A 21,197-nucleotide genomic window follows, 5' to 3' on the forward strand; every position below is an offset into this window, starting at 1 on the left:
TACAGGAAAGTTTTAAAAAAAAAAAGTCAGCTATGGCAAAAAAAAATCTGGGATGCTGTGAAATGTTGTCTCAGCAGAGGGACGTACAGTTGCTGAAATAAATTGGAAATGGTTCAAAATTAAAATGAGAGACTGTCCTCTGGCGAAAGACGTCCTACATGACATTTGTACAGCAGCTTTTTATGACCTATAGTGATGTTTTAAAGTTAAGCGACCTCTGGTGGTCCTTTAAATAACAACATTACGATGTAGTATTTCAATAGTGGTGAAGCCTACATATGGAGGGTCATTCAACACGCCTTCCACTGAGCCGAAGTTCAAAACGAGAGTAGTGTTTGTTTTTAGATAGCAAACATTTATTAATATTCGCCAGCTTCCATCAGCTAACGTTTCATAACCTTAACCCTGACCTTTTCCTAACCTTAACAATAACTTTTTCAAACCTTAACCCTTAAATTGCGAAAGCCAAGAATTCCATGGTGCTGACCGCAGGAGGACAGGACAGTTTGTTCAAGCCCAGAGACACAGCTCTATTGTATAAACGCTCTAAGCTTTATTCAGGCATAGAACTCATCTTTTTCTACCTGTTGTAGTCTATAGGCTTTTTCACATAGTGCATTGTTAGGTTTTTTGATGTGAAAATGTGTGTTTCTATGCATGGGACAAGCAATTTGTGACTGTGACAATGACAAAAAATGTTCTTTACCTTGGTAAAGAGTACTCTTGACCACTCTGAATTTTTTTCTAACCTAAGAGAGAAGCAAAATTAAAAAAACATTGGTGTATCCCAGAAATCAGTGTGTGCTAACAAAATAAGAACAAATTGGTGGATACGAACAAAGTGAGAGGAAATTTGTTCGTATATCGCTTCCTGCATCTTGTTCAATCTCTCTCTCATACACACTCCCACATATTCACATGCAGGATTTGGGGATTTAAACTGTCCGAACAACAGTGTGTGAATCAATGCCTTTCTTTATTTGATGTGTCTAAGACCATGCTTGCCAAATCCAGCTGACTTTAAACCACCTTCAGCTTCACAGAATTGTTGTTGTTGCTGTTGAGCGAGTGGAGAAAAAGTCTCACTTTGAAGACAGTACAGTTTCCCTAGGAAAAAAGGTGAAGGTTAAGAATGTTACTGGTTTATTCCGTGCACGCGTTTGTGTGTGTGTGTATTTTTGTTCTTGTTGTAAACTCTGTAGTGTCTGTAGACATAAGGTTTGACTCTCACTTTGAAAGGAGCTTGAAAGCAGAGCTCCTGTGGTTTTGAGTGTTTTCAGGGTTTGTCTCCTCTCTAATCCTCCTGGCGGGTTTTCTTTGAAAAGACCAGCTGCTGTGTTTCAACTGGAGGCTGTACAGCACTGTGTAGAGCACAAAATTCACTAAATTTGCTCAAAATGCTGCATGAGGCGCACTGGCTCAGATTATGTACTGTATATCTGGGTTCCATGTCCTTTTCTATCCAAGTATATTTATGCATTTTTTATCAAAGTAGAAAATCAGAACAGAAATGGCAAATTTCATTTTACCAGTATTACAGATGTTTAACAATTGCTTTTTGTCCGTAAAGAAATTATATTATAAATACATTACAGTAAACACACACTCACGTTAACCATTAAGGATACAAGGACACTAGGATACAAGGAAGTTTATTTTTTTAATGAAATTAAAATGTGGTTCCCTCTTGATTGGTTTATTAAACCCTTTATTTAACCCTTGTTGTGTCTGATCAAACTAACTAGTCATTCTCTGATGTTTGAGCTGTCTGTTCAGTGGAGACCAGTGGTTCTCAAAGAGTCGTCCGAGGACATTCAGGAGTCCTAGCAAAATATGATTGGTGTAATTTCAATATAACTGTGATTCTTTAGAAATTATCCCAGTCAGAAAATAAATAAAATTATTTCTTTGTTGTAACAATGCTTCTTGGCAATAAATCTTATACCGCTGGAAAGCCTGTTTATTTCCCTTTTAATTGGTGCCACATTTGTAAAGAACATGCATTTGTGGGATGAGCAGCAGAGCTGAGTATGTGTGTTGCGCCCATGAAAATTGTTACAGCACCTAGGTCGTGTAACAATTCTCCAAATCCAGAGTTCAGTCCATAGCTTCATAATTGCATATTTTAATAATGGAAAACAGTATCTTTCCAAACAAAACCTCTTAAATGCATTAAGGCATTAAGTGCTAAATTACATTACATTATTATTACATTATTATAAGCTACTGGTTAGCGTTAGTGTTGTGTCTCTCTCTTTGCTTGTATTTTCTCTCCCTTCCTACATCTTGCTCTCATATTTTGGGAGCAAGATGTAGTCAAACTGCATGTTTGTCCGTGCACTCCACGGTCTCTTCCATCTCAGGGAAAGTGAGATAGAAGACGGACTCGTGACTTTGAACTGTGGATATTTGTTTCATGGTTTAGGTTTTGCTTTCTGAACTGTTATACCCCTAATGCCAGTACAAAACCAAGTCCAACTGCCCATTTTTGGAGGAAATTAAATGTCTCTTTGCTTGATATTTTCCTATTTGAATTGGAAAGTAGATCTGACAGTTAGCGTCTGTAGGATCCTTCAGGATAATAGTCTTGCATCAGGAGGAAATGACTTGATAGTACTTTTGCAAATAACTTCATTGTAATTACTTGGGGAAAAACGTTTACTGGGACCTTTTTATAGGTATTTTCTGGGTGGATCAAATGTCCAAAAGCTATGAGGTCCCTATATACACACAATGCAACGCAGTACAATAGAGCGATAACTGGGTGACGAGACTGACAATGCTTTTATTCAATCAGAAGTGCTTATTGGGTTCCAGCAGTCGAGTAATGAGATAAATGTAATCCTTAGAAATCACATTTTCTTTGTGGAAATCATGATAAGCCAATTGATTTTCAAATTCAGGACATTTTCTTGGAGAAACCTTGCTCAGTTAATGGGAGGTTCAGTCTTATTGTGGACATAGCAGATAAGCGGCATGACAGATGACTTGTCATCAATAATGACATTTTCAGATGTACTCAAGTCCTTATCCTCAACCGCAAAAGTGGCATAGTGCTGCTGTGACATTACCCCCCTCTCCCCCCAACAAAAGAATAAATAAATTAATAAATGAATACACTTTGAGCTTTTCAGGAATTAGGTAAAGGATTTTATTATCATCTGTTATTGTTATTGAAGCGCCAAATGGCAAAGTGATGAAATACATGAGCAGGTACATATAACATTTTTTCACTTGCACAGTCTGGGTATTAAAATGCAGTTCAATATTCACAACATGTTAATTGATCAGAGTTAATTGTTTGAAGATTAGTGCCACTGGTGCCATTAGTGCCATATTTGTTCGAAATTAGCTTTCATTCATTTCCTTCATTGATTTCATTCATTAACTTTCATAGCTAGTCATCACTATAGTGTTGTTTCAGCTTTGAGAGTGGCAAAGCAGCATGAGGCACATATTTGCATGCAGTGCAACTGGATTCATTCCAGACATTAATGCACTTGAGAAGACAAGCATTACTGAGTGCTTTTGACTTGAAATCAATATTCCACTGCCAGAAGATAAAGGGTCATATATGTGGCTACTCAGTTACCGTGTTTCATAAAGTTGCAGATTCCTCAGTACAGCCATTCCTCCTTGGGCTTTCCTGATTCATTTTACCCATCTCGATTTTGCTGTAGAGAGGAAGGTTATGAGGGTGGGAAAGAAAGCCCAAGATATATGATGAAATAGAGAGAGTGAGAAATGAAAAGAAAGAGAAGCAGTGAGTGCATTCAGTGCTTTGCACAGCATATCAACATGGACTGACGTACTTTTTGAAAGTGGAAAAACTGCAGTCTACCATGACATTTTCAAGGTAGTGTGTCTGGTGTGACAATGTGTCTTTTCTAAACCACGCTTGGTGAAAATGTTGTCACAACCAGTGCTAATTTTGTTGACTAAAACTATGACTAAACACATTCATCAGTGAAACTAACCAAAAATGAACCTTTGTTGACAGAGAGCTGTCTTCATTGTGAAAAAAGTCACCAAGCTCACCCATTTTTTTCTGCTTGGTGGAGTCCAGGAATCTGGAGAAAGATTGTTGATATCTTAAATCAAAAAAATAAAATCAGTGTTTGTACACATCCCGTAGCTCTGTAAATTGGAAACTCAGACCGGGCCCCACAGCACTATATCACAGGTAGTCAGCTACAGGGGGCGTTAGCGGTCGTGCACAGGACGGGAGGGGAATGGGGGAACGGAGGCAATTGGAGCAAGAGGGACAGTAAATCTGGCTGTTGATTTCAGATATCAACAATCTTTCTCCAGAATTGCTCCACCTTTAAAGCAAGTTGAACAGACTCAAAAGAAGTCATTGGTTCACACTCAAAAAAAGGGAATTCAGTTCATTTTCAAAACTGTGTTGTTTGCTTGTTCAATTTCAAAAAGACAATTAAAAAAAAGAAACGTTAAGCAAAACTGTGAACCTATTTTTTTGCAAGCAAACAATCTAACTATTTTGATAAAAGCTATGGTAAAAAATCATGATGTTATAATCAACCAATAAAGAACAGACAGAATGCCAAGAAACTGACAAATGACATCACACCTTCTGACTTCAGTCAGAAATCAAAAGCTAGATACAAAATACAACAAGCTATAATGAGGAATGTTGATCAATCTGTGGATGAAGGTCTGTAGCAGATAATTTCATGAGGAATTTACAGAGAAAAAATTTGAAAAATACAATTAGATAAATCAGTATATTTTAGTTTCTTTGAATTTATTCATTTGTGTTGTTATTTATTTTTCACTCCCCCCATGTGTGCAGTCCTTTCATTATTTCATTATGTCAGCGGCTATTGGAGGAGGAGTCTTCACAGATCCTACACCTCTTACCTTTCTAACCACGTACACACATGCTATCTGAGTTACGGCTCTGTTGCAGTGTTTTATATCCTGCTGGCCTCCCCGGGGATAGTAAATTATAGGGGATCTTTAGGCCTTGGAAGATCACTTTGATTGTAAAGCAGAGAGTAACCACAGGACACAGATGGAAAAGGACGATACACACATACGACACACCTGGTGACTACCGGCTCTTTCCCAGGCTTGCACAACATCATATCTGAATATAAGGTGTTGATTGGTTAACAGAAGCCCCAATAATAATTCTGGATTAATTTCGAGATTAACTCTGACCTAGTGAAAAGTCCGAGATTATTATGTGAGCTAGTATGCAAGTACCTCCTTTCAACCCTTTGGGACTCAATATGTGTGTGTGTGTGTGTGTGTGTGTGTGTGTGTGTGTGTGTGTGTGTGTGTGTGTGTGTGTGTGTGTGTGTAGTTTTAGTTCAGTTCAGTTGCCTGATGGCATCTTGAGTCACAGCAAAGCCAGTTTGAATACATGACAGATGCACAATGTGTCAAGCATGCACTACTGGCTGAACTGCTCCTGAAGAAATAACCAATGGCAAGTGTTTTGCACACATGTAGAATATATAACTTGATTTCTAAAAATCCATATAACTGAAATGTTGACTGAAATTAATTTTGCACAGAAATGAAACCACCCAAATTTATTGATTGTCTCTTAATTATCAGACCTTTTCTCATAGTTATGAGAAATTATTAGAGAAAAAAAAGGGTACATTGTTTTCTTTGGGACCCTATTTCACTTCCCTCTAAACTAGATGTATCTGATTTGTTTAAATGCTTAGTTATTTACATGTAATTACAGTTGACTACCAATTGATTAATTTTAATAATATATCAGAAAGTAGTCTAAAATATCTATGTGTTAATATGAGTCTGACCCCCCTGGTCTGTAGTGCTGTTGCTAAGATTTCTTTGACTTGAGCATGTGTCAGTAATAGTCGTAGTGGTAGCAGTGTTTTCTTAGGTTTCAATTTTAGCAGCCCATGATGGTCTGAATGCTGTTGCACAGGGTTGTTGAGAATTTTTTGGCAGCAGCAAGGTAGCACTAAACATAAAGATACTGGATATCAGCACCAAAGTTGGCTATCAGCAGCTGCCATCTAAAATGATATCAGAAAACCGTACAGTACACATTTGCAAACATGCCTGCATGCACATGCTAAGACATGTGCATACACGAATATAGTGCGTATGGTGTGCATGGACACACACACATGCACTTAAATGTTCGGCTTTTATGTGTGTTCAATAATGTCTTCTGACATTACCAGGCCTCTCTGACATGGTAACATTATGAAGACACTATAGAGACCATGTTATCTCCACATGCATGCATGCACACACACACACACACACACACACACACACACACACACACACACACACACACATGCGAGCTGCTTTAACCTAATTTAGCCAATAATCTTGTCACTCTGGTCCCTTTTTCCTGTGTGTTAAAGCAGGCTCTGTTTCGACCTTTTCTCCAGCTTCCTCAGAGATTTGACCAATTTGAATGATTTTTTCTTCTCTAAAAGTATCCAGTTACATCACCATTCATTAAAACATTGCATATCATCCATGCTGAACTAAGTTACTCACCTTATTTTCAGTGACAACCAGGGAGGGAAGATCTTTGTTCACTTTGTGTTGGAACATCTGATGTGACAGCTAATTTTGAAGCTTGTCATTTCAAAAGTAGAGGGGCAAACATGGCAAAACTGGTTAAAAATCTATATCATTTTGCCACATGCCCATAAAAACATTCACTGTTCAAAAAGGCTTTTAGCAAAGTATAGTCACGAGTGCTGCCCAGCGTTACCCACCATTTCTGACAGCTTTCCTAACTGGCAATCAGCAAGGGTGTGTGGCCAACTGTGGTTGCTGTTGTTGCTGCATCATGTTCTTTTGCAAAATCTCCTGTTTTTTCTTTGTCTGTTTTACTGTTGATTATTCATCCATGGTTTCTTCCATTTTTTTCCTAATAAGATTTTCTTGGGAGTAATGCTTGCTTTTTCTTGACTCATAGCTCTGCCCCTCTTGCTGTTACTATCATATCCTCCCAGCGTTGACCTTCAAAACAAATCTGAGCGGATCTGAGCTGTCTCATAACAATAACTTAATGTGTTGTTAATGTGTAGTTTATTTCGATGATGTCTGTCTGATGCTGAGAATTTCCTCAGGACTGCGACTTCATGCATAGGATTTTAGTATTTTTTCCTGCAGTGTTTTCTCACCCATTTCTTGCTGTACACTATCAATTCATCTAGCTTGAAAAGCTAAAGAAACAGCTTTGACTGTACAGAGACTTGTGTGTGCCCTTAACAAATAGCCATGCATTGGCCAGGAAGCTGTTAAAGTTGTATTTAATGAGCTTAGATACCCTATATTTATGAGTGTGAGTCCACGTGGTGTTGAAATATTATCATGAGTTGCTCTGTGCTCCAATGGGCTGCTAATCCACAATACTATATTGCCTCTCTATTCACTTTCATAGTGTGGCAAAACAGCTCTCAAAATAACTATATTAATATACAATATGTAATAATAATAATATTGCCTGATTATGCCAATATAAAAAGCAACAAGTCCTAGTACCCATTTTTTTCATCTAATTTCAATCATTTGTGAGTAGTATCAGGTCATGTCTTATTGTGCCAGGTTACTATGTGGACATTTCCTGAACACGCTATCCGCTATCTGGATCTACATTCCATTTGAAATAATTGAATGTATAATAATAATAATAATAAGAAAGGAGACGTTTAGTGTCCTCAAAAATGGTTGTTTTGTTGGCAAAACAACAAGTTCCGGTGCCCTTTTGGGGAAATTAAATGTCTCTTGTTGTATGCAGCAAAGGTCCTTATAGTAGCCTTGTCCAGGTAATTATATATCTCATCACACTACAAAAGTTCCATTTTACTTTAAATAGGTGTGCACTTTGTCATTAAAAAAGTTACATTTCATCTCAGTGTGACTTTAAGTGTCGGTGCCTGTGTCTGTGTGTCCTTGTCTGGAAGCCCCACCATGAAGTGACTGCGAAGTCAGTGTCTTAGCAGCTTATGTAACAAGTCAGCCACGGTGGCACTCTAATGAATGGAACACCATCTGGTACCTTGCAGCGTTCACTCACATGCAGCTACATAAATGCAGTGTGTCTCAGTTCTAAGTTCTGTATGTCGCTCAGGGGCTCCCATAACTATATACATGGCACTGTATGATAGATCTTACTTTAGAGGGAGTGCCTAATCAGTGTCTGTGATGTATCAGCCTTTTTTCTTCTCGACTGTGGTCGTGACAGACTTGTCTCTGGGTACTGCATTGCAAGCCACGACTGCATGATTTCTGTCTCCTATTTTGTCCCTCAGGGAATTCCATGAACTGATGTACTGTTGCCCCGCTTGGTAGCACCCACTCAGCTCAAAGCCACTTGAATAGCCCCCAAGCTGAGCAGAGCCTGCCTTGCTAGATATACAGTAATGTATTGTATTCCCCTAATTGGCCGCCATAGCATGCTAGCTCAGTCAGCTTAGTCAGTTCTGGGAAGTAAATGTCAGTTGTTAAATCACCAAAGAGGTCAAATTACATACAAATGACATATTTACACCAAACAGATGCCGCCTCTTGAGAAAAAGAACATAGGCCTCCATTGGCTCATTTATTCTGTACGTCAGTGTTGAGTCAAAGCACTGATATTGGCCACTGACTCATAGGCTGATGAACAAAGATTGTCAGCTCATCAGATGTCAGTGTGGAGAGGTTCAGTGTGTAAATGATCTGTATTAATATATTGCTATTTATTTTATATATTTTATATATTTATACATTTTAACTTCTTACTTTACCTTTAACTTCAACTGTCTTATTTATTAAATGAATTCTTGCCTTTGCCCTGACCCCAGGGAATGATATCTCATTCAACTTTATGTGCTTATTCAGGTATCGGTGAATGACAGCCCTAACCCTATCTTGAACTTGAACATGAACTTGAACCCTAGCGAGAAGAAAAATCTGAGGGAAATATTCAGTATTTGTTACTTTTACGGGAAATTTTAACAGAAGAATGGTCAAATTTAAAATGAGTTAATATTGGCTACAAATCCTACTCACTGGTATTTCTAAGTTTCTGATCGGATCTGGAGCCCATTCTGAACTGATCTGTAGCCCACAATGACCCAGCAATCAGCTGCTACAGTCATGATGATTTTTCAGCTCAGCATACTGGTTGTAACTTAATATGCAAAAGTGGCTTCCTTACTTCACCTCGTCTGCCTATATCCCTCGCTCCACATACTGACTCAACTGTATCATCTTTTCATGCTCAGCTGAATGAAGTCACATTCCCGTATTTTCAGGCTAGGGAGAAATGTGATCAAAGGACGGAACAGAAGGGAAGGACACAACCTTGCAGGACAGTGCCATTCTCCTCTGTACAGTGTGGTGGAAACAATATGGCTGCTCTTCCCTCTGAGCTTCTGCCAGGGCTGTTACTGAGAGTTTGGTGTGCTTATTCACATACATATGATATACATTTACACATGATATATGATATACGTTATACATCTATGTGAATACATAGTAATAGTCATATCCATATGATATATGCAACACCAAAGGTAAATATACAACATCAAAGAAATATCATATACTGGGAATAAGAATTTGTTGTTTTCTGTGGTCATTCAGTGCTCATGTTGACACATCATTAACAGTGCAATGCATGTAGATACATTTTAAGTGGTGGGGATGGGAAATTATTCAATTCAGTTCTGAACTGCATTTTTATTTTCCTGATTGCTAAATCACCATGCTGACCCAGAAGTCATATTTTATCTTTATTTTATGGCATATTTTTATTTGATATGAGGTGGAATTAAATGTTTATGACCTAAACTATAATCTACTTCTGGTGGCATCAGGGGAATCATGCAATTCATCACAAGATGTGCCCCACTCGCTAAAGAAAACAAGTGCTCCCCCATCCCCTACTGTCTTTCATCTTCACCTTTTTTCCACAAAAATGAAAATGAACAGTGAAGTGTCATGTGAAGTGTCATGAATCGCAAGTGTGGACTTGGAAGTGGAGGTGCGTGCCCTGAGAGATGGGAAACTTTGTAAAAATTTTGCAGTATGCAAAACATGCTCAACAGCAGTGAAATACACAGGGAGCACCACTAATCTCGTGACCCACATCCAGTGCTATGATGTGGTGTATCGCACCGGATCATAGTGCATCATGACAGGGCTGAATCAAATCACACAGATCTGTTGGTTACTTAATTGGGATGGGAACTGGCAGGGACCTCCCGAAAGGATTTGATTCATAAGACCTGGTTGCTGTTTTGTACTGTGATTCGATTTAACAATTTTTTACAGTTTCAGATGACTTTTTTTAAACATTGGACAATGAGAAGCTGAAGCACATGTCCAGTGACAATAATCAAGTCAATCAAATTCACTTTGAGTTTTTAGGATTGCGTTATGAATGCACATGTTTAGATATAATGCACATAATGCACAACCTTTCTTTCCAACTATGATTAATGCACAAGCAGTATTAATACATATTTATACATAATGCACATATGCCTACTTTTTGACTGATTTCCAAGGCACATATTTTTCTATTTCAGTCAGTCAGATCAGTAAAGTATTTCTGATTCTGATTGTGTGTGTGTGTGTGTGTGTGTGTGTGTGTGTGTGTGTGTGTGTGTGTGTGTGTTAGCTGTAGCTGCTATAGTAGATTTCTGTGCCAGGTCTGCTTGCTGCTGAGCTGCAGTTTAGTTAGTTTTCTAGTCAGCCTTGTGTGTGTTAGCGTATGCGCATGTGCATGCCTGTATTGTGTGGTTGTATTTGGTGTGTCTGTGTGGGTGGTTGTAATTATTGTGTGTCTTCGTGTTTCTCATGTGCTTAATCTAAAATTGAAAGCTTTTGATGTTTGATAATCAATCCAGCGCTTGAGGAAAAAGGAGAGGGAGAGGCAAAACGAGGAGAGATAAACGGAGAGGAGAGGAAAACAGGGCAGGAGTGAGACGAGGAGACAGAGAGGCTCCGATTTTTTTTAAGTCTTTGGCTGCATGGACTGAAGTGAAATGGTGTTGTGGTACTAAAGAGATAGAAAAAAGGGAGTGAAAATGGAAAATGGGAAGTGGAGGAGAAGAAAGGCTGGGGAAATGAGTGTGGAGGGCGATAAAGGAGGAGGATGAAAAGGAGTCAGAGTGAATAATTTACAAGAGGAGCCAAAAGGGAGCAGATAGAGGAAATGGAGGGGGGGAGTCAAACTCTGTAAAAGAGGGTCAGATTGTGATGTAAAAGGAGAAGGGTGCATGGGAGAAACAGACACTGTTGTCGTGGCAGACATAAGAGCACAGTGTTGATTTATAGGAAAGGAAACTGGATGAGGAAAAGGAGGAGAGCCTATGTATTGAGGAAGAGGAAGAGCAGAGGTGTGAGGAGAGAGAAAAACTAGGAAGGATTAGAAACAGTGGAGGTGCTTTTTTATGTAGCACCAGATACTGGTTATTCACTCATCATGGAGATTTGACAGGCATCTTCAGGCAGGGAATCTGATCAATTCTACTGGGAATTTTCATACAGGAGTCACTGTATAAGAATGTAGCAGAAAGCATTCTCCAGTTCGGTTCACACATCCTTTGCATTAGCTGCTTTTCAGCCTGACTGGAATGGAATCAAAAATAACATGAATGAAGAAGGAAGTGAAAAAAATGTATGTGCTCCACCTGCGCCTATGGAATGTCATGAAAAAAGCCACAGAATTTTAGATCACGGTCCCGGCGGGAAGCCTGCCGTAAGGGCTTTTTACATGAGACGCCACAGCTGCATTTGGATTTGCCCCTCTGCAGCTCTTACCATGACTCTTTGCCATGCAGAGTCTTTCTTAAAAGTCTCAGTAGCTGCTTTGAAGGCAGACACAAAATCTGGGGAAATCAAAGACCACAACAAATACCTTTTCCCACCGATTTATCTAGACGAATTGGGCTCAGTGTTTAACAAGTGTCTAAATCGATACAGACAGCTTGTATTGGTAAAAAGCTGGACGTGAATCACGGAGAATTTGATGTGGTACTAAGTGTATCAACATTCTAATATAACACACATATGTTTGAGTTGGGCATTTCTCTCTCCACCTTTTCTTTTCCCTTGTGAGTATGAAGGGTCACATCAAGTCATATGACGCCCGCTCCACTCTCTCTCTCAAAAAAACAAGTGCCCCCCTCTCTTTTCTTTCTTCTTCACTTTATCTCATCAAAAATGTTAACAGCCTGAAAAAATGGACGACACACCACCAAACATGGTATAAGAAACTCTGTGGAACAACTTATGAAATACATATGTATCCCCACTCTGGGAGAGCGAGTGACACCGCCTGCAGGTTCAAGCATGGAAAAAGGTCCAATTAAAATGTCTTGGTTGGAGCAGTGTGTGGTTGCCCCTAAACAGGACTTTTAACTTGGAGACTGGAGTTTGATTCCTGTGTAAAGCGAGTCCCGTGTTCATGTTCAGGTGTAATCTAACCTTAATCTCAACCTTACCCTAAATTTAACCATATATTGTTGATGCCTAAACTTAACCAAACTGCAACCATTTTGATGCATGCACACCACAGCTTGTGGCATATCTATCACAGCCAATTTAGGAAACACTCCTCTGGGCTGTCTTAAAAGGAAGGAACAAACATATGTGGTAGTATTGACTTGCAGGATTTGTTGGGTTGTTTACAGTTGAATGCTTTACATGTTTTACTACGAAAAATGAAATTTCTAGTAAGATTCTTCTTGCAACTAATAGCAGAAGTATTAGCATTAGTGCAATCCAATTAAAAATAAGCACAAAGATTGCATCATATTACATCATATCGTATCGTGTCATGGCCGAATCAAATCAGATCAAATCTGTTGGCAGCTTAAAATGTATTTAGATGCATCTTACCGTTGATTACATATCGAGATGTGTATTGAATCAGTCCCAATGAGTGAGATACACACTCCCATCTTTTCTTTTAGTAGCTCAAACTCTGACACCAGCTAGCTAGGCAACATGTCTCCCACTGATGACACCATATACACCATGTGATTCATCAGTGGATTTAGGCATCACAGCAACAAAAAGCTAAAGACCATTTGACTCTGGCTATGCAGGTGTGTGGGTGGGCAGGTGTGTGACATGAACACACACATCAGATACTCGCATAAAAAGCAAACCTGCATCGCTCTCTGCCTGCCAGCCACCCACTCCCCCATGCCTCCCAATACACCTCTCATTGAAAATGAATGAGGACCAGGGGACTATTGCATCCTGTGTAAAAAGCCACAGCAGAGCCCTTTTTGGTGCTGTAAAAGCCCCTTTTAGAAAGGTTTTCTCTAGTTTTAGTTCTATGGTTCCACTTAGAACCATTATGGTGCAAACAAATCAGGGCAGTTATAATTATAGTTAAATAGCAGATAAATAGATAAATAGCAGAATATCTAGACTAGTCAAAGGCCCCTTGAAGAACCTTCCTATCTCTAAGGGTGGTTTTGGAGAGGGGGTGATAGGAATGTTGAGAGGGAGCAAAAGTGTCAGGAAGAGGAGATTTAAAATTAGTAGCATTTGTTTTAACTAGGTCACTGGGCTTTCGCAAAAAAGAAGCACAATTTTCTCACGTCTTAATTCAGAGGTTCTTCATTGGTATGGAGTTCAATGGATGGTCAAAGCAGAAACAACACAACCAGTTAGGAAGTATGAATTTTCACTCTGTAATGGGTACATGTTTTTTTTGCCTCAGAAACTGCTAAAAATGTCCTTTTAAAAAACAAGAAACTCACAGTATTTGTTACCTTCCTTCAGGCATTTTAACTGGAACTATTCTGTCATGTACATGTTTCAGTCAGTGTGCATATTAAAACACCAAAAAACATGATTGAGTCCTACCTACTGAAAATTATTTAAACTTTTCCATTGTATTTTTTTTCTCTCAAGTCACACATACTGATTGTCTTCTAATATATTGCATGTCGCAGAATCGCCTGTGTTGTGATATCATCTTTATCCGGGGTTAAATAGTGTGATATTATCAAATCATGAGTTACCTAGTGATGTTGGGATACTATACATTATGCACGGACTGTACCTCCCAGACAAGAACATTGTTTGTTCTTGGTCTGGGACTCTCCTCCCCTTTATGAAAATGCTAATGTATTCTTTCTGCTTTTAAAACGTTGCTAGGTTTTAATGTCTTTGTTACCCCGTAATTCTACCACCATGAAAATAGAATCCTTTGTTTTCATTAATTTCCTCATCGTTTCCTGTTCATAGAGCAGGGTTGAAATGCAGAAATTGGACCAAAAATGTTGGTCGTTTATATTTGCAAACAGATGATGCACTTCAAGCCACTTCCATCAACACTGACCTGCCTCAGTCTTACAAACCAACCTCTTTTGTGTTTGTCTGTTTGTCCAGAGGTTTAACTTTGTGTCTCTGCCCACTGACGTCCTGGAGATTGAAGTGAAAGATAAGTTTGCCAAAAGCCGGCCCATTATCAAGCGTTTCCTTGGAAAACTCTCAGTTCCTGTCCAGAGGCTGCTGGAGAAACATGCCATCGGGTAGAGTGGACACAGACAATACACTTGCATACCAAGATCTTTGGGCTAACATTTCTTTCTTGCCCTCCACATAATTTTCTACTTTCTTGTTTTCTGTCTCTTTCCCTTTCTCCCTGGCTTTCTGTCTGCCTGTCTGCAGGGATCGGGTGGTGAGTTATTCTCTGGGTCGCAGGTTGCCAACAGATCACGTCAGTGGCCAGCTACAGTTCCGCTTTGAGCTGACTTCTTCTATCCACCCAGGTAGATTTTTATTTGACATACATCAACCCTGCTTGTCCTCTCTACACAGCCTTAATAAAGAAACCCTTAAACATTTGTAGTCTTATCCTTCGTTTCAGTAAAACAAAGTTCCCTTCCTTTTTGTTTGGCAACATTATTACTTTTGATTATGTTTTGATATCAGCCCTCTAAAACCAGTTTAGCACAAACTAAAAATACCGTAGCTCAATGGATGTTCTTAAATATGAGCTTTTAGCATTTTTGCCTGCGTCAGACACTTTCAAGTGGAGAGAGAGGAAAAACTGGGAGAGAAAGGTGATAACATGACAAAGGTCCATCAGGGACAGATGCAAACCCAGTTTACTGCATGTACATGATATGCTCATTTACCCACTGAACCACCAGAATGATTCTGTAGGTTTATAGCAGATATCTTTACTGTACATTTGTCCACTTTCAGAGTTAGGTTTATGGAATTGTACACGATGGATGCATTATAAAATGTAATGAAGTACAACTCTTAAGATAACACATTCTTCTTTAAAAAAATCATTCTTCAAAAAACTTTTAAAAACCTAGTACACCAAAAGTACACAAGAATTTACAGAAACAAGACTCAATGTATTTGTTACCTCTACCCCAGGCAGCAGCACTTTAGTATTAGTAATTCAACCAGTAGCCTACATATGGCTAGCTGCAAGAAAGCTGGAGGCAGTTTTCAACTTGCAGTACCCATTACTTTCAAAATGCCTCAGTAATAATGTAATATGTTTTAAGGCACATAACTTTGTCTTGCAATGTAACAAATGATTGACAATGGGAAAATAACAGTCTAAGTAGGCCTCAGAGCAGGCCTCTCTTTTTAACTCTGTGGTAGTTTTGTTCTGTGGGCACAACCACTGTTTCTATGATTTTTAGATTACTTGTGGTCCAGTTCCTCAGAGCTCTTCATTTTTGTTTGACGTGTAATATTAAGAGAGGAAATAAATTCTACATATGCCTTTTTATAGAGACAGTAGGTGTAACTTTATGTAGTCTCTTCATTATAGATAGAACAGCACTCCCAAAGCCTACAGAGAGAAAAAGCCATACCAAAGTCGTTTTAAGAGAAATCAGTTCACAAAGGCGCCATCTTGGTCATGCCCCCAGGGTAGCAAGCTCATGACTAACAAGACAAAAGTCTTTGAATGTCGTTTATATCAGTGGTTTTCAAACTGTGGTTCCTGATACACTGGTGGGTCACAGCATGGAGATGGGTGAGTCCTGGGAAAGCTGCGTCAATGCATTCTTGTAACAGTGACAGAGAATGGAAATTTTTAAATGATGCAGTGTAGTACAATACAATGCATCACACATGAATTGCCTGAGAAAGTGACAATGACTAAAGCAGCTATGAACCCCTTGAAACTAAAAAGGCATGTCATGAGCAGGCATGTTATTTTTAGGGGTTTTTAACCCCTGGTCTGTATCTAATGTCCTGACAGCTGTAATTTAAATTACAAATGATAAATTGTGAACAACATGGAATGTTAAAATTTATTTCAAGTGACACTTTTGTCACAGAAAAACACTTTTTTCATACTTATCAATGCTGGTACGCATGTGTCCTCCATTGCTTCATGAAACAGTAGGATAACCCCCACTGTCGGCTGTCCCTTTTATCTGTCATGTCACGTAAGCTAGCCACAAATAGGAGCTGATGGTTATGTGTAGGAATAAAATATGAAATTATTGCAGATGTATTAATAATCCTAATTCTGCAGTTGTGTAAAAATGAAGGACTTACTTGTGGTCTCTCCTTGATGACACATTGCGTTGCTGCCATCTTTCACATTACGAATCTTCTCATTCAAAATGGTAGTATGAACTGTCTCTAAATTAAAATTGCTCTGGCCGAAACACAACCATTGACCTGCTGTGAGGCAGAACAGAGCACTGCAGTACAGACTTTGGGCCACTGGGGGCAGTGCTGAGCACTTGCTAAACAAAGTACACTATGTGGTGGTCCATGGGGCTAAATCCTATAAAATGATAACAAAATTTGATTCCAAATATTTACCAGAAACTGGACAGTTACTGTCATTGTTACGTGACCCAATATTTATAATGAATTCATACTTACAAGCTTTTGGAAATCGATGGTTGTAAAATGACGGCAAATGGCGAGGATTTCCAGTCTATGGTTATGTGCTCCATGGGTAAATGAGACTCTTAAGAGCCTCATGAAGGAAAGAGATGAAGCCAAATCTATATTAGTAATGTCAGGACAAGTGGACAGATTCAAGTACTGTCATCTGAGAAATAAGGTTTCGAAACTGAATAGGTCAATGAAAAATGCCCCTATACACATTGTGGGACAGGTGGCTAAATCTCACTTGAATTATTGTGCACCTGTATGGTCATCTGCATCTAAAAGTCAAATAAAGAAATTACAAACTGCCCAAAACAGAGCTGCCAGGTTAGTATTGCATTGTCCCATAAGAACAAACGCTGTCAGAATGCACCGTCAACTTTCATGGTTAACGGCAGAGAAAAGGCTGTTTTTTAATGTAACTAAATTCTTCAGAAATACTGTGTTTTCTTTTCAGCCCATTTTCTTATATAACCAAATTGTTAGGTGTAACCAGGTTCATTCTCACTTGACTAGATCAGCTGATGATGGCCAGATAATGTTACCACGCCCAAAATCCAATTTTTTAAAGAGAACAGTTATTTATCGTGCCATCAACCATTGGAATAATTGTCCACTGAATATACGAAAGTTGAATAGCAAAATATCTTTCAAGTAACACTTAAGACTGTATCATTTAAATCTGTGAGTGGGGAATGAACATATTTACTATATGAATGTAATAATGAATGAAATGCTGTAATAATTTACTCTGAATAATTTCTGATGATGTTTATAATGTTGTCTACAATGTTTTAGTGCTTTTACATTGTTATTGTTATGTGATTTTTTTTTTTTCTTCTCTTTTCTTTTCTTTCCCTTGTGGACCCCGGGAAGACTAGCTCGTCCTATCATTGTGACAGCTAATGGAGATCCTTTTAACAATAAACAATAAACAATGTGCTGTTGACTGTCTGCATAGCCAGAGGAAAAAAACAACCTTTTTCCTAAACGGTTCCAGATTTCATTCATCTAAGCTCATAGAAATGTGTATCTTCATGTGTATAAAAAAAAATTGTAATTTAGAGAGGTGGTTTTCTAGAAAAGTCCCATTGACTGCTGTTGATTTGACTCTGTTTAGCCCTGTCACCACTCTACATCACATGGAATATCTCCCTATATTGACTATCTTTGGTACTCTGTTTCTTATTGTGTGGTTTTTTTCTTCTTTCTTCTTAGATGATGAGGAAGTCTCCCTGGTCATAGAGCCAGCATGTCCTGAGAGAGAGGACCAGGAGGCCGTAAACCACACCGCTGATGCTCCTGATGATGACACACTAAGCCTTGGACCCGACATGCCTGACCTTCCCTTGGATGGCACCCCTGACGTGGAGACCTCCAGCCAGCCAACCTCTCCAGCTGGGGTCTCTGTACCTGAGGAAGTCCATCCTGAGGAGCAGCAGCAGGAAGAAGAGGAGGACCCTGAGGAAACAGGAACCATGGAAGAGGAGAACACAGTGAGGGAGGCCCACCCAACCATCACCAACCCTGAGATGGACACAGAGGATGGAGGCTTGGCCGAACAGGGGCAAGAGGACATTAGAGAAGAAGGACGAAGGGAAGAGGGAGCAGAGGAGGAGGACAGAGGAGAGGCTGAACCCCAAACTGAGGAGGAGGTGATGGTAGCTGTGGAAGAAGGGCAGGTTAGGGAGAAAATACAGTCAAAACTGGACTCTGAAAATCCTGAGAATGAAGGGGTTTCCACTGTGGAGGCTCCTACAGAGGGAGATAGAGGATCCCAAGAAACTACAGAAATAGAGGGGGTGGCCATAAAGGGTGAGAGCGAAGGAGGAGGCTGCCACCCTTGTGCCTGCCAGTCCCACTTCACAAACTTTAACTCCCATGCCCCTTCGCGGCGTAAAACCCGTCCCTGCTCCCTTCCGGTTTCAGAGCTGGAGACAGTGATTGCATCGGCCTGCGGCGAGCCAGAGACCCCCCGATCCCATTACATCCGAATCCACCACCTCCTCCACAGCCTCCCGTCCGCCCAACAGCGAGCTCCCAGTCAAGAAGAGGAGGAGAACAGGGAAGGAGAGAGCACCACCACCACTCAGGACACTACCTCCACATCACCAACGCTTAAAACCTCCAAAGACGGGCAGGATGGGCAGGAGGACGAAGACGAGGAGGAGGACGATACAACCCAGTCTCCCACTCAGGTATTGAAAATGATAGTAAACTGTGACTACCTATGGACTTTTTGGAAAGTCATGAAAATTTGAAAAGTCTATAAATTCTCAGGACAACTCGTGGAATATGAGAATAACATAAACAGAAATTTCCTTCATTTGTCTTCAAAAATATATTTAAAAAATAACTTTACTTGATGTGTTTTTCAAAATAAGGTCCTGATTTTTTTTTACCATATAGTTGAAAGAGTTTAATTATTTTAGAGACTTTTTAATTTTCAAAATCATTATTTTATATTTATTGTTACATATAAGTTTTAATTTAATTTAATGAAAAAAAATTAAGTGTTTTCAATATTTTCAATGAATAGTAAAAAAAAAAAAAAAATTGTGGTAAAACAGAACTTTGGTAAGACCTTTGACTCATTCATATTGTTTTAAAATAAAACAGTTTAATCATGGAAAGCTGAGTAAGTTAGTTTATAGTGGAATACTAATTACTGCTTTGTCATTTGCTATTTTGGTTTGAAATCAAGGTTTTTTAGCCTTTGTGAAAGGGCTGGGTAATATGTTAATATATTGAGTATTGTCATAATATAGATATTGAAGTATTTGGTCAAAAATATTGTGGCATCATACCTGTGATGTTTTGCTTTGGTCACTCACTTGAACTCTAACAGTATTCTGTATCACTGAGCTGTCCTAAGGACTACAGGCCAGAAAACAGTTTCTAAAGCCAGAAATCTCAGCACCTAGCAAAGTAATATTTGGGCTGTGAAGAAGTTGCCCCCTTCAGTGTCTTTCATGGTGTTTTGGTGTGTTCTTATATATTCTCCCAGGTCCCAGAGTGTCCGGGACCCTGCTGCCGACGCTCTTTACCCCGCAGCCTCTCCATTGAGCGCCTCTCAGAACTCAACCAGCTCCTCGAGGGCGAGAGAGGAGGACAGGTAGGAAGAGAGGGAGGAGACCGGAGGCTGTCTCCCTCCTGCCCGGCCAGTGAGGGGGGGGATTCTTGTAACGGAGGAGGAAGAGGAGGTGGGAGCAGCACCTCCAGACCTCCAGGTGAAAGCGAGTGCGAGCTGTGTGACCACTCATGCTACAGCACCTCCTGCTACAGCACCTCCTGCTATAGCACGTCTTGTTACAGCAACTCGGGCTACGAGGGCAGGAGCCGCTTCTGCAGCCACACACGCCTCTCCTCGGTGGACAGCACCCGGCTCTCCGGCAGCACCGTGTTCTCCTCCCAGGATGAAGATGAGGACGAGGAAGAGAACAGCGCATTTGAGTCGGTACCAGATGCTGGTCACAGCCCAGAGAACAGGGAGGCGGGTGGTGCAGGAGGAGAGAGGAGGGCGGGGAGATGGAGAGAGGCCAGGAGAGGTGAGCATGGCGAGCCAGCCATGGCAGGACCCAGTGATGGAAACAGCATCGGTGAGGATAAAATATTAGTTTAAAATGAGATTACAATAGAATTAGTCCTGAAATGATTAATCTGTTTGATAGGTCAATTATCATGAAAATTCTGGATTATCAAGAATAAATTAACTGTCATTTATAAAGTAAAAGTAAAACTGTCTTCCTCTCCTCCATCCATATCATTATAAAACTAATACTTAAGGTTTTTTTGGCTGCTCGTCAGACTTTTTTTTAGACTTAAGACATTTATTAACCCATGGAACCCAGGAGGTGTTTTGTTTAATAGAATTTAATAGAATTTGTGTGATTGAATTCAACTCCTGTCTTTCTATTCATATTTTTGTAATTTTTGTGTAATATCATTTTGAATATATCTTTACAATAATTATACTTTTCTTGTAATCATTATTATTATTATTTTCTTTTACAGTTGTTTTTCTTAATTATTTTTTTCCTAATTAATTTTTAGTCTAATTTTATTATTATTTTTGTTTATACATTTATTTTTGGCGCCAATTTTCTTGCAAGTTCCCCATAATTTTATGCTAATATATATATATATATATATATATATATATACAGTACAGGCCAAAAGTTTGGACACACCTTCTCATTCAATGTGTTTTCTTTATTTTCATGACTATTTACATTGTAGATTCTCACTGAAGGAATCAAAACTATGAATGAACACATGGGGAGTTATGTACTTAACAAAAAAAGGTGAAATAACTGAAAACATGTTTT

The 21,197-nt window shown here is 39.3% G+C and overlaps 1 protein-coding gene across 1 annotated transcript in view; it reads left to right on the forward strand.

The window, feature by feature from the left end:
* Positions 1–21,197, forward strand: part of hecw1a (HECT, C2 and WW domain containing E3 ubiquitin protein ligase 1a) — a 115,693-nt gene that overhangs the window by 48,908 nt on the left and 45,588 nt on the right. Inside the window, exons 8-11 of the mRNA XM_030079257.1 lie at positions 14,377–14,519; positions 14,659–14,759; positions 18,088–19,067; positions 19,877–20,468. Of these exons, the coding sequence (XP_029935117.1) occupies positions 14,377–14,519; positions 14,659–14,759; positions 18,088–19,067; positions 19,877–20,468 (1,816 nt within the window). The remainder of the gene's footprint in view (positions 1–14,376; positions 14,520–14,658; positions 14,760–18,087; positions 19,068–19,876; positions 20,469–21,197) is intronic.

This window comes from Myripristis murdjan, chromosome 20 (genome assembly GCF_902150065.1).
Source record: "Myripristis murdjan chromosome 20, fMyrMur1.1, whole genome shotgun sequence".
NCBI classification, from domain to species: domain Eukaryota; kingdom Metazoa; phylum Chordata; class Actinopteri; order Holocentriformes; family Holocentridae; genus Myripristis; species Myripristis murdjan.